General features: G+C 41.3%; 1 protein-coding gene across 1 annotated transcript in view; it reads right to left on the reverse strand.

The window, feature by feature from the left end:
- Positions 1–317: 317 nt before the first annotated feature.
- The window catches only part of RNF145 (ring finger protein 145), a 33,822-nt gene continuing 19,795 nt past the window's right edge, over positions 318–14,344 (reverse strand). The window contains exons 4-10 of the mRNA XM_085317965.1: positions 13,303–13,538; positions 10,299–10,474; positions 7,836–7,976; positions 6,229–6,411; positions 4,109–4,256; positions 3,125–3,481; positions 318–1,973 (exon numbers count right to left, since the gene is read on the reverse strand). Of these exons, the coding sequence (XP_085174091.1) occupies positions 1,530–1,973; positions 3,125–3,481; positions 4,109–4,256; positions 6,229–6,411; positions 7,836–7,976; positions 10,299–10,474; positions 13,303–13,538 (1,685 nt within the window). The 3' untranslated portion in view covers positions 318–1,529. The remainder of the gene's footprint in view (positions 1,974–3,124; positions 3,482–4,108; positions 4,257–6,228; positions 6,412–7,835; positions 7,977–10,298; positions 10,475–13,302; positions 13,539–14,344) is intronic.

Here is a 14,344-nt window from a genome sequence, read left to right on the forward strand (position 1 = left end):
TGAGAAGGAAATAGGCCCAGGTTTTGCTTGGGGCTCAGCAGCATCAGGCAGCATGTACGGCCTCCGGAAGGAAACACAACTTTGTGTTCTGCCATTGGTCTTTGCAGTCCAAGAGTTGGCGTCAAGAACTGGCCTTAAGGTCTATACTCATCCCTGGGCAGCGGGTACCATCACAACGCAGCATCAGAACGGAAACAAGGGAGAGGCAGCATCAGTTTACTGATCTCCAAGGGGAAAAGACAGCTACTATTGCAGAAGGCCCTCTCAACACATACTTAATTCAGATAACTTCAGTACAAGAACCACATAACCAGATGTAAAAATCTTCAAATGTAATTTATTAAGACATTCAGCTATGTCTGTCTGTCTACATCCAAATTTACTACTAAAAATAAAATAGTATCACATTTCACATTAGGAATACCGACTTTGAAAAACACTTGAGTCAAGCCTATTGTATAAATAAGTGACTAATTTCTCTTCATATCAAAATTCACATAAAAAAATTGCCTGCTCCCCTACTCCCACCTATTTCCCCACCCCAGAGTCCCTAGTTCTACTCGAAGCCATGATGAATGTAAAAATTTAAGTATGGACATGTCCCTGTCAAAGAAAAGAAGGTGCAAACCTATTAACAGCTTTAAAAGTGGCATTTGCGGAGTCTGATCATACACAATAATGTACTCATTCCCAAAGTGCAAATATCGCCAGAGTTTAATACTGTTTTAATTCAGCTGCAAGAATTAAACGTTACAGAGGACAGTGCTGCAAGGCCTCAATCTGTGCCCTAAAACTCATCCCACTTTCCTCCTGCATGTGCTAGCAGAGGCCAAAGTGTTCATCAGAGCTTTAGTTTACTTCACACAGCCCAGACTATGTCCAATATATTAACAAAAGTTTCATATACATCAAAATATTGACGACTCCATCATAAAAGTCAAGAGTCACTATAGATTACATGAATTCAAATGCAATTGCCCCACCAAGAACACCCAAAGCATACACGACGTATTAAGAGTGCTTCCATCTTCCAGTATAATCACTGCTCTTACATCTTTGATTTTCGCTTCCATGCTACAGAAAGTTTTATCAGTAACCATAGCTGCACCTCAGTCAAAGACTAGCAGGCTACTGCATTTAACACCTCTCTGGTACCCTGGGACATGGCTGTATTTCATACCCTCTTTCTGCCCCAAACAAAAGCTAGTGTTCTCTCCATCTGCCTACAACCTCTCACAGACCTCCTATTCTTCCTACCCCTCACCTACATCTTGAAAACACATTTTCGCTTCAATTTATTTCCAGACATCCTTCCTATGCCCACAGTTCAGAGAGCTTCTGGAGTCATTTATACTGTATCTCACTGCAGGTTACCACTATCAAGCAGCCCACAAAAATCAGCATGGGATATTACATTTTGACCAGCATTAATAGCTATAAACTTCCTTCACAGCTGTGGAAGGAAAGGATTTCTTGAGTCAAACTTGGATCTCCGAAATGTGTTTGTTCCTGTATCATCCTTTATCGCTTCAGAGCTGGACACACACCCTCGGGTCTTGAGCGGGACACCCCTCTGGGGTTGCGATTAGTTCTGCAGCAAAAGCTGCTCCCTGGCTAGCTCCACACGGGCTTGTGTCGCAGTCCATGCTTGGAGACGCTTCGGTATCAGCAGAGGCCTCCTGGCTGTCCTGTCCATCAGCAACTTGTCTGCTATTCTCACTAGGGCTGTCTTTTGTATTTGGCCCATTGTCATGTTCAACACCAGGGGGCTCAGTTGCATCTCCAGGACTGGTATTTTGCTCTGCCTCAGGATTTGGCTGCTGAACTGGTTCTGGCCCCAGCCCTGGTAGCTGTGAAGGGTTCTTAAGTTGGCAGTGGCACAGAGGGCAGGTTTCTTGCACATACAGCCATTTCTTAAGACAACCTGCATGGAAAAAATGGCTACATGGTGTGATTACAGCAGATTTCATGTCCTGAAAGACAGAAAAAAGAAAGATCGTATTACTTGCCATCTCGTTCTTCTCATCTCAGACAACCCCATACATGTCCCGCCTCATCTAATGGCACTAAAAGCCACAGCGGAAACAAAAGCAGTTCACAGGCAAGTAGGAGAATGTTTCTTTCTTCATACCCACAATTCYCCACATACAAACACACACATACACACACAGTTCAAGTACATGCCAGGCCTGTTTATACTACAGAGATTAGAATTTATGCAAAAGCTTTTTTTACAAGGTATTACTATTACTTTCAAACAAAAGCTTTTGTAGGATGAGTTTCACAGAATTAGTTAGCATAAGAAACAGTTGTGCAAGTCACCACCAGCACACTTATAAATACAACATGTGACAATAGCAAAGCAGAACTGAAATGACACTAACTCAGAAAGCTCAGACCCACATGTTACAAGTTTGGTGTATTAAACACTGCCATTCAGTGCAGCCATCTCGGAAGAGTATTTTTCAAAGAACTGATACCACGTTTGGAGTCAATCCAATTACTGCACACTATTAGTCCCAGGGTGGTTCTTTCATTCATAACTACTATGATTTCCATTCAAGAGAAAGACTTYAGAGCTAGAGGTGTGACAAAGATACTACTTTTAGCACTGATGTCCTTACCTCTGCTGGCTTACATGAGACTCAACCTTTTGATAAAACTAGGTTTTTGTTATAAAAAAATGACGTTGTGCATGAAGTGGCAGTGTCTGTAGAGACTGAGCTGCTTCTAAGGTAGAATGACAGATCAGCTACTGAGCACTCTTTGTCTTTCAGTAACAGAATCCTCTACTGACGAAGGAAGGGCACAATTGCTATTACTACTGAGACCAGCTCAACCCAAACACATTAAGGATTTCAAAGAAACTCAAGGGCTGTGTAACTGGAGGAAAAGTGAAAGTTTAAATATACCCAAGTGATCTTTTTATTTGTAAAACCAGTCTCTCAGTGCCAGCCCACGAAGTCAAGTTACACAAAGCAGAAAGCTGGATAATTGAACTTAAGCATAATGCTACTTAYTGAACATAATTTAAGTAACTTATTTTAGCAGCTGCAGACTGAACTTGATAGAGAGTCCAGAGCTAGGTAAATTCAAGTCAGTTCTTTGATAGTTCTATTCTTACCTGGTAGCAGATGGCACAGATATCATTGTGCTGCTCCAGCTGCTCTTTTGTGGCAGTGGGCAGTGATTTGATCTTATTCACAGCATCTCTGCGGAGAAGGAAACTCTTCCACCCCAGCTGGGCACGCAACCACACATTATAATAGGAGTGAATGAAGATGATCACAGAACCCATCACAGTCCATTCACCAAAGATAGTTTCCGAGACACCGTATGCCACCACACAGAGAGCGACAAGGAATTCCAGCAGCCGGTATGTGCCATTTACATAATAAATCACATCATCCATATTTTCTACCGGTTCTTTTCTGAATTCCTCCACCATAAACAAAACATAAATGAAGAGCGTTCCAAGCACCTGTAACAGAGCACAGGACCACGAGCTTAGTGTTTGATTCTGAACTGAAGCTTAAGTTATTCAGCATTGTCCATAGAGCCCTGCACAGSCAATGTTCACCAATCACACAGCAAGCAGGTGAGCTCTCAAGGCAGTAAAATTGTTGCTGACCGTCAAGCCAAATAAAAGTCACTGTTTTGCAAAGCATGAGCTTGTTCCCAAGTACTTCTCCCTCCAAAGCACTTTGCTGAAGAGCTGAGTTGATTAAACAGAAGTGCTGAGCATCAGAAGGAGGAATTTTATAAATTACTTGCTCTTATCTATTCATAAGGAATACTTTACAACTACTTTCAAAGAACTACAGCTATGTAACAACACATATATGAGCAGTTTGAAAAAAAAATATATATATATTACTGTGAAAAATTAATTATGCCCTCAAAAGTCCCCCCAGCTTTACAGATTGAAATAAACCTCCATTCACCTATGCTCTCACACCTCCTTAGGAGCTCCTGTCAAAGATACAGATAAAGAGATTTTATATCCTCTCTTGTATTTCTGCCCTTCCAGCCCCCCCTTCCTTTTAGGGCCGTATGTTTTCTCCCTAGAGTAGTGGGATAATGATTAATACAAGGGTAACATTCTTACCTGAAGAGAGGTCAGAATACTGCTGGAGATAATGATCAACAGCCAGAAATCCATGTGGAAAAACTGACAAATCATATAGGCCATGTACGCAGGGAACACCAGTAAGAACAAACAGAGGCTGACTGCTCGAAAGTGTTTCCACAGACTCCTGTGAACAACACAGTAGGTTTTTACTTTTTAAGTCAGATTTGAGTGTCAGAGTAAGAATAAGCTGCAATTTATCAAGGCAGACTGTCAGAGGTAGGCAGTGATCTTTGCTCAAGGCTTTAACTTATTGAAAAGAGTTTCTATTCTACCTGGGCATAGTCTAATTCACAATATGCATCCCTACCACACATGCATGCTGAAAAGTTCTCTCTTTTCTGACCTTTGCCATTTTCAGCGCAAATATAAAGATTATAGGCAAAAATTCAGCTACAGTAATTGCCATAATGGGTCGAGTCAGTGATTAGGCAAATCAAGTACCTAGGATGTTGTATGCTTCAGATGAATCTTTTAAACTTCAGAATTTGAGAACTTGAAAAGGCCTATTAAACTTGAGAATATACATTTGATCATTTATATACTTTCCCATTTAAGCAGAGGCCTTCCAGATTACAYACTTAAAACTGTTCTGTAACTTTTTGCCAATATGCACCAGGCAAAAGTATTCCCTTTCATCACCTGGTTTAAGCCTGTTGTCTTTCAAACTGTGCCCCTCCTCTTGTATCATCAGAAAAGATGAATGTTCAAGTTGCGCTACCTTTCTCTGCCAGTCCTTATTCTGCTCCTCTCTCTCATTCACTTTATCTCCTACCCAGCCTAAATAGACCATCAATCTTTTTTACACTCACCCATTTGCATAGGCTTTTAGAGTGTCTTCAGTAATTTTCTATACTACCTCTACATGTTCCTCAGGTTGTATTTTAACCTTGTTCAAGCTTTGGAAATGAAGTACGAAGAAATTGACAGTAACAGTGCAGGTGGGTGGCAATGCAGAGGGACAGCAGAAACTGGCTAATAGAGTCTGAAGAAACATCAGAACACTACCATGAGGTTTGCAATTCAGTATATACATGAGACGAGGAAAAAAGGAGAGCTGAGGAATTTATCATGATCCCAGATGGTATCAACTGCCTCAGTAATTTAACGGAAGAGTTAAAACTTGCTGTCATCACAAACTGCTCGCCTGAGCTGGGCAGATGCTCATATTCTGGCTCTACTCCTTTCCCCTTTGTTAGTATATTTAAAGCCAACATTGCTGCAGGCATACCACGCTAGCTACAAGTAGCCTCTAAGCTAAACATACTCTCTAACACAAACAAATCTCTTTCATTTCCTCACTTACAGGTTACAGAAAGGAAAAAGATGCAACCAATTAACAGAGAAGATTCAAACACAAACAGATTAATACAAGAACACCAGATACCAATAAAGCTCTTCAAAATACATACTGAAGACTTAAAAAAAATCCCACATGATCAAAACATCTGGTACGCTAATGCTAGGCTTCCTATTTTCTAACAATAAAATGTACTATTCTGGGATCACTGTGTTACAAAAAAACTCCAGTTTTTGCAATGATACAAGGTCACTCCCAGAAACTTCCCATCTTCAATAGCTGCCTAAGACCACTGCAGTAGTGGGAAACCTACCCAGCTGCAGAGGAGGTTAAGCAAAACCATTCTGCAAAGCCACACAACGTAGTATGGATGGGGAGAGCACAGGAACTTGAGCCCTAGATTTACYTAGGAGAGACTATAGAGTTCACTAACACTCTGGCTAGTGAAGGTAACCACCGAAAAGCATAGGCAGCCAGTGACTGCAAAACAGAATGGTCTTGCAGAGGCCAGATGGACACACACTCGAGTGAGAGCAGGTCACCTAAATTATCCTCCTTTGCCACATAWGGTACGCCGGAATGCATCACCACCTGTACATGAAGGAGCAGGACAGCAAGGGATAAACTAGAGAATTTATAGAGGATTTAGACTTAAAAAAACACCTCCATTGCATACGGAAAGGAAAAAAACYAGAGATAACTTTACAGGCTACTAAAAGTCCAAATCAGGCCAGTTACCAGTTTCTCCTCTCCTACAACAGCATTAAATAACTTTCAGTTTAGAAAGCCAATCTCTTACTTGTCTCTTGAAGCTCCTAGTGCCAAAACAATGGGATCAGCAATTTCCAGCATGGACTGAAGTATGGATGCCACTACAATGAAGAGAATAATACTGAGCAGGAATGCCCGATGCACAACTTGGAGCTCAATCAAACCTGTCTGCACGGCGAGGATCAGAAGTGTGACTCCTTCAGTCATTCCCCTGCAGATCAACACAGACAAGAGAACAAACAATGACATCTCTGTGTGTCAACACTGGTTCAAAAGCATACATAGAAATGCTAGGAAATCAGCTGCCCATAACTACCACAATGCTACAATCGGCACTGCTTTTTTCTTTTTTTTTTTTTTTTTTGACATTCTTTTTAAGGATTTAACCACATGAGAATGCTTTCTAAAATGCTGCAACATTAGTAGCTAGGAATTACCAGATTTCAGTACATGCCTCTTGACTAGCAGCACATGGGCTGCACTCAGCCCAACAGACACCAACCACACGACAGAGTTCCTCCAGCATAAAGTCCCACCATAGACCCAGGTGGTGTTTCCGAGGAGATACCCAGCCCCAGGGTTCTGTTACACTAGTGTGAAGCAGCCCTATGTTTAAACTTGTGCTTCAGTCAACTCCATTCCCAGAGCACCACGAAGCAGATCCTCTTCCAGTTATCTTTCGCAACACAACCCTCCTGTTTGTCCTTTGGCCCYGTGGAAACATCCTCTTTTCATCTCACCACTTTCCAGTTTAGGTAATTAGAAATTCATCAATTTTTCAGTTTATCTTCTGTGACTTATAACAAATGCAAGAGAAAATTCCCTATACCTCCAAATTAAGCTGCCAACCTTGCTTCTCTTTGGCCTAGAAGCTCAGACTGCATTTAATACATTTGCAGACTGCATTTTAACACTACCACCTTGAGGCAGTAACAATACAGACTGCCTGGAAGTGCATGCTTCCCTGAAAGACGCTTTTATGTAGATTATTCCTTGGCAATCTCAATTGATAATCATTCTCACTTCCTCATCTCAGAACCTAGGATGTGAAACATTTTTCTGCCTACAGTCTGAACTTTCTACAGATATATAGGCTGGAATAACTGAGCAACAATATGTCATAACTAGGATCCCGATTTTATATTGGGCAGTTGAGATAAATGTAAGGAAACAAGCAGTTTGTGTATTTTGGTTATTTCCTGTAGTAATTTACAAGTGATCCATACAGTGCTCTGCTTCAAATCTCAAAGATTAGCAGTATTTCACAGAGGACTAGAGGTCGAATGAGGAAATAGAGATGTAACTGTACAGGTGTTTATAATTTAAGCACATGAAAATTCTCCAGAGACTCATACAAATGAAAGTACTGAGACGATCAAGCTATGCAATTGTAAATCCCAAACAGCAGCACTGAATGTGTTATAGAAATGAACCAGCTCTCAAGAAGTCTGTGGCAAGCTGTATTTTCACCTCAAATCCTTCCAATGTATACTTAGACTAGCATATAAAAAGCCTGTCAAGACTATCCAAGAGCTGGTAAGTTAAAACAAGTTGTAGTTCAGCTCATACTGCTCCTCTATATATGCTCCTTTTTGTCTGTTTCTTTTTAGACCCTATATGCAAAGACAAACTTACCTGTTCATAGCAGGGTCATTCATGAATGCTCGGTAACCCTGCAAGTAAAACTTGCAGAGAGTCAAAACTCCCAAAGCAACAAAAGAGACCGTGAAGACCAAGCCCAGAAGTGAATACGGAGTGCTACAGCATTCTGCAATACTAGGAGGGGACAAAAAAGACAAAAAGAAAAGATTTGCTAATTAAAAACAGTGTGATGAGCTCCCTCTATGTCCTGTTAAGAGTGCAAGCTGGTTTAAAAGAAGAACTGGATTGGTTTTAATTAAAACATTAAAAGCTATAAAACACCAAGGAATCCTCCTATAAAAATTATGAGGGATTTTGTTGCTTCTTTCAGAGATGCAACCTAATCTCAACTACCTAACAAGTGACGTCCTCAGACTGGAGCGAGGGGAACGCAGCGCGGTCTTCCACTGTTCATTTGCTTCTTGCTCCTCGGTTCTTGCCACGTGGTGGCACTGTCCTGCTTGTGTAGGACTGCAATACCTAACAGTCAGTTTTGAGCAGTAGACACAACGCACCCAGTTACTTGCTGAAGTTTTGCCCAGCTACCAGAAGTACAGAGTTACAGCAGTTGGATTCACTAAGGTTCTGCTGCCATTCAGAGAGACCTGGACAGGCTGGAGAGCTGGGCAGAGAGGAACCTCATTAAGTGCAGGGTCCTGCACCTAGGGARGAATAACTTCACGCACCAGAAGAGGCTGGGGGCCGAGCTGCTGGAAAGTAGCTCTGCGGAGAAGGATTTGGAAGTTTTGGTGGGCGATAAGTTAACCATGAACCAGCAACGTGCCCTTGTGGCCAAGGCGGCCAACGGTCTCCTGGGGTGCATTAGGAAGGGTGTTCCCAGCAGGTCGAGGTAAATGATCCTCCCCCTCTACTCAGCCCCGGGGTGGCCGTATCTGGAGTACTGTGTCCAGTTCTGGGCTCCCCAGTACAAGAGAGATATGGAACTACTGGACAGAGTCCAGCTATGAACATTAGGGGACTGAAGCATCTCTCTTATGAGAAAAGGCTGCAAGAGCAGGGCCTGTTTAGCCCGGAGAAGATGGAGAGGGGATCGTATCAATGTCTACAAATACCTTACAGGAGGGTAAGAGGATGGGGCCAGGCTCTTTTCAGTGGTGCCAAGTGACAGGACAAGAGGCAATGGGCACAAACTGAAACACAGGAAGTTCTGTCTGAATATGAGGAAAAACTTCTTTCCTGTGAGGGTGACAGCATTGGGACAGGTTGTCTAGAGAGGTTGTGGAGTCTCCTTCTCTGGAGATATTCAAAACCTGCCTGGATGTGGTCCTGTGCAACATGCTTTAGGTGACCCTGCTTTAGCAGGGGGGAGGTTGGATTAGATGCTCTMYAGAGGTCCCTTCCAACCCCAAACTTTCTGTGGTTCTGTGTGATTGTAATACCTCAAAATAATAAAATTCCTTGCATTTCTCCTTAATGACAATGAATTCTGAGAGTTTAACACTACCAGATACACCAACACACACATACACATAGAAACTAAGTAATTGGAAAGTCTCATCRGAAGACCAGTGATGAGCAAGCTCCTCAAACAAGTTATTCCACAAACAGTCAAACTAATGATGTCTGGTCTGTTATGAATACATGCTATATTACCTGCATGTTTAGGCACTACTSCTAGCTTTTTTCTCCCTGTCCCAGGATTATACAGTCTCATTTGTCTACCCCACCTTCTCCTGTAATACACCCAGTTCCTCTCAACTCCACACTCCCCCTCCCTGTTTTTTACCATAATTTCTAGTTAGACAAGCGTCAGCACAAGCTGCAGCTGGTTCTAAATTAGGCATGTACAGTCCAGCCAGAAAACTCTCTCAAATGCTGCCTTTTCTCTTAATAAGAGCACTAATTCAGGCCTTTCTCCTTTACCCTATAGCCAGTTTTTACAAAGCTTTTAGAAAATTTGTATCTTTAAAGACTTTTATAACTCTGTCAAACTAGCTAGCGGACTGAAAAGTCACTTTGAGAGTTGTTTACTTCAGCTGCTTGGATAAATTCAAGAATGTGTCCCACATCAGAACCAAGAAGCAAGACACATAGGGCTCAGAAGACATCATGATCACGAACAAGGTATCATGTCAGACAGAACTAAGTAACTTCGTCTGAGATATCTCAGACTTAAAAACAATTTGTATATTTAAAACAGACCCCTGAACTAACACTCCAATTCCTACAATGATTTCCTCAAAGTACTATTTACTGTCTTTGGGAACTCTCCCACAGCTCTACTCATGCTGTCTGTTCTGAGCTGGGTCTCATGCCTCTGAAAGAGGAGCTTAACTGGGCCCATAYACATGGTCACTTCAATAAGGACAAATATTTGCCAGGCATCAAAACAAAACCAAGCTGATCTAAGCATCTAGGTTATAAAAGAACAAACACATTAATTCCAGAACATAATCAAAACAGAAAACTAACTATTTTCAGATTCCAGTTAATTACCTTGTCAAGAAGAGAAAGAGAAGCCTTTCTCTTGAGGCAGGCTGGTCCCGTGTACTGAAATAAGAGTAGATCTGAAGAGCAAATAAGACAAGCCAAAACACCATGAAGAGAACTGGGACCACTAGCTGGTTCCACAGAGACATTCCCAAAGCCAGGAGACCATATACCTCCACCACCTGGGCAAGACAGAGAAAAATGCTGTTATTGGTTCAGAGTCATATAGAAGAGAAAAAATATTTAACAGCATAACCACAATGAGGCTGAGGGTAATTCACATAGCAATAGCCACCCCAAAGGGGAAAAAAAAAAAAAAAAAAAAAAAAAGAGGCTCAGACTACCCAGTTTGACCAGAGTCCAGACTCAGCAGTGAACTTTTACCTGCTGATCTACCATATCACTCAAAGTAGACAAAATGCCCAACTGTGCAACGTGCTATCTGAACGGCTGAACGTCCCTTCCTGAGAACAGGCTCAGAGTTGCTGACTGCAGCATTGCCACACAGTGACAGCAGGAGAGAGGAAGCATGCCTCTAGTTCACCACAACCCACTCAGACCTTTTGCTTCGCTTAAGTCCCAGCAGTGCTGTTTTCTCTGCAGCTGCTGCCAACCCACTGCACATACTAAGATACTGAAAAGAGTCACAGCACTCCAGCACAATAAACCTGCTTTACCAAACAGTTTAAAGGAAACATTAAGTACCGCAGATGTTTTATATTTAAGTATCTCAAAACAAATGTATCAAACTTTCAGCTGTTCCTAATCAACCAGGTCTTTTGAAGTTTATGGTTATGAAGTTATTTCAGAATACTTTGAAGCTCAAACTCCTTTTGCATTGCTAATGCTAAGTTATAATGCAGTGATTTTCAGAGAGCTAGAACTTCATATAACTGGACTTAATACAAAGGTCAAAAGGAAATCATTCATAGCTACTACTTCCTCATCTTCTACTTCCCACAAAGACAGAAAATCTATGGCTAGCAAATGCATGAGAAAGTTTGTACTTCAATAAAGTATTTTTTAAAAGCTGTCTACTTAGCCTTTCATGACAAGCATGATGGATGTTACATACATTCAGGGGACCTGCCGCAGTATCTACCAAGGCTGATCTACAAACAATATGCTACCAGCAGCGATGTAGAGCCCAAGCTTCCACTTTCAGCTTTGAGCACAGATTGGTCAAGGAACTGTTTCTGCCCTCAGGAGACTCCCTTGGCCTGGGACCAACTCCATGCAGCTCCTGGCAAAAAACTTTACCATGTCTGAAAAGGCTCATGTCCATAATGTAGACTCATAACCACGAGGAATTTCTGGCATATTCTGCAGCAAATAGGCAGCTAAGCTTCTGGACCCGCTCTAAAATTACACCATTAGCCACAGTCTGAAATACACTCACACAGAAAAAGCTGCCCTGGACTACCTGTTGGGGCTGTTTTCCCTAAGGTGCTGCACTCAGGAACACCCTGGCACTTAGCATCCCAATAGCCACTAAGTTCCGCCAGTGACAGCAGAACAGCATCATTTCCAGCTTGAAACAGCAGTAAGCTCACAACCACCAGGATGATGGCATCAATAAAAATTAACAACCGCATAGAGTTATAATAAAAGAAATACAAACAAGAGAATTTTCAAAGAAATAGGGCAATATTCTCCCGTAGACTTTTAACAGCTGTATTCTGACTACAGTTCTAACCACCTCACCCCCTCTCAAATAAATAAATGCTCAGTGAGAAACAATTGTTTTCTTTCCTCAGAAACACATATGCAATTAAAAGGTATGGAAAACCAAAGCATTGGTTCCAGCCTCTTGCAAGTCTTCAAGCTRTAAAATTCTGTTTTACCATGTTACTACTAAATTTTTCCCCTTCTCCTCCACCCTCATTTCTTAAGTAAACAGTAAGCTCAGCTTTCTTATCCTCACTGGAGGACAAGGATATTGGAGCTTTTTCTGTTAGCTCCTAAAGTTGTTTTTGTCAGCAAATCTACAATCTATCTACAGACAAGATCAGACTATGCTAGGCACTGTACAAGCACAGAAGGATAATCCTACTCCACAGACCAATTACATACAAAATAAATAACAAGACTGTAATGATCAAAATGACAGGCTGAGACTTTGGCACACCAGACACCGATACCAAGTTTTGTTCAGATATGGCAGATAAAAAGCTTTAAAGAGGGCTTTGAGAAAGCTTAACAAGTTGGTTTTCAGATTACTTCTGAAGTGAAAAGCAGCAGGCAGAAAACCACTGACATGGTTTGAAAAAAATCCAGGAAGCAGTAGGAGCAGAACTAGGGGGTCAGTCAAAAGCATGCATCAATTTTCTGAGATATATGAAGGCATGATTTTTATGTACCATTAAACACAGCAGCTTTTCAACCAAATATACATTAGATATTAGATGCTAAAGTGTTAACAGCATGGATGCATTTTAGACCAGTCTTATGTATCTGGTAACTCTTCTTCTATTATTATTATTTTTTAGATGTCTCAGCAAATACTACTGAGACAAAGAAAATTCAGAATCACATTAAGTTACAGTTGCTGCTCAGCTTTAGTGTTGTTCTCAGCTTAAGACTATTATAATTACAAATAGTTGTCCTACAGAAAGCTTTCTTTTAAATAAATAAATAAAACACAAAAAACTTCACAGCTACTGTGATTACTGTATGAGGCTGTAAATACAAAACTCCCTTCTGCCACAATCCTGTTGTTTAGTTTGGATTTGGAAAGACTAACTGAAGTCCAAGCAAAGYCAGCATGCTCAGTCAGTCAAGAGCAGAACACAGGCTAATGCCATAATTGCTCACTTCTACAAACTGCAAGTTTCAATAATTAAAGAAAGAAGATACTGTGGATAGAAACACACATCTTGTTTGCTAAGAAAGTCTGAGTTAACACATAAATGGATGCACAGAAGACACCAAACTACATTGTTGTTTCCCTCCTGCACAAAAGTTCAGGCCAAAAACAACAGAACTCTCATGTTCTGTGTACAAGTCTTACCTGGACAAGCTCTCTGTATGCAGACTTTGCCAAATTATAGGGTACCAGAAGATTAGATGCCAGAAAGTAGAGAACTTCTAAACCAGTGAAAATCATGGCAAATTTGTTGATGATGACAATGGTTTCCAAAGGGACCAGACAGAGGCGTGCCAGTAGAGGGAGCATGTGAGCAGAGAAAAGCCAGATCTGTTTTGTTTTCATGACGCAGGAGCAGAGTGTACACACCACCAGCTGACCTGGAAATACAACACAGTATTATATATCAAGCTGATTATTCCTTCAAGAAAAACATAGTCCCATATTTTGATACATTATCATTCCATAACCCAGTTGTAATCCAGCATATYATGACAGCTCTAACTAGGAAATGTGTTATGGAAAACAGGCTSCTCTGCATCTTTTGCCAGGTCACAAAAGTTATCCTTCTCAAAATATGCAAAGGATATGCATTCACTTCATAGATTAGTGAGATGTTGGTCCAAAACACATGCAGAATCATATTCAGATTAACAGAGAGTCACAGGGAAAAAAATCATGCAAAGGATGACTAAGTCATGCCTCTTTGTCCTTAATGTACCCAGCTCAACATAAATTTCACCAGTATCTGTACACACAACAACAGTTTTTCTGAAGCCCAGCTACACTCCTACTTTATCTTGCCTGATGTAGGGAAAAAAAAAAAAAGTAATTGGGTCCCAAACGGCTTTTAGACCAACAATATTTCTACTGTCAAGAGGAATTACTGGCCAAGAACAGGAAAGTAGCCAGGTCAGCAGTTGAGACTCCAATAATTTCTTAGTGCCGTGAGGCAGTTGCTCAGAATTACCTCTGAAGCTCACAAGTGACAGATAGTTAACAGCTCCATTCTCTTTTAACTGTTGGTGGAGGCACAAGTGTAAGTACATCTCTCCCATGCACACACCGAGATTTGGAGGGTGGTATTTCTAGAGCAGACCTCAGCAGTCTAATTGATCGTATTAGCATCCCTGGAAGTAGTACCTTTTATCTCGGAGGAAGCAGAATGGGGCCAAATACATATTGC

The sequence above is a fragment of the Rhea americana genome, unplaced genomic scaffold (assembly GCF_003343005.1).
Source record: "Rhea americana isolate MKP2758 unplaced genomic scaffold, rheAme1 scaffold_51, whole genome shotgun sequence".
Classification (NCBI taxonomy): domain Eukaryota; kingdom Metazoa; phylum Chordata; class Aves; order Rheiformes; family Rheidae; genus Rhea; species Rhea americana.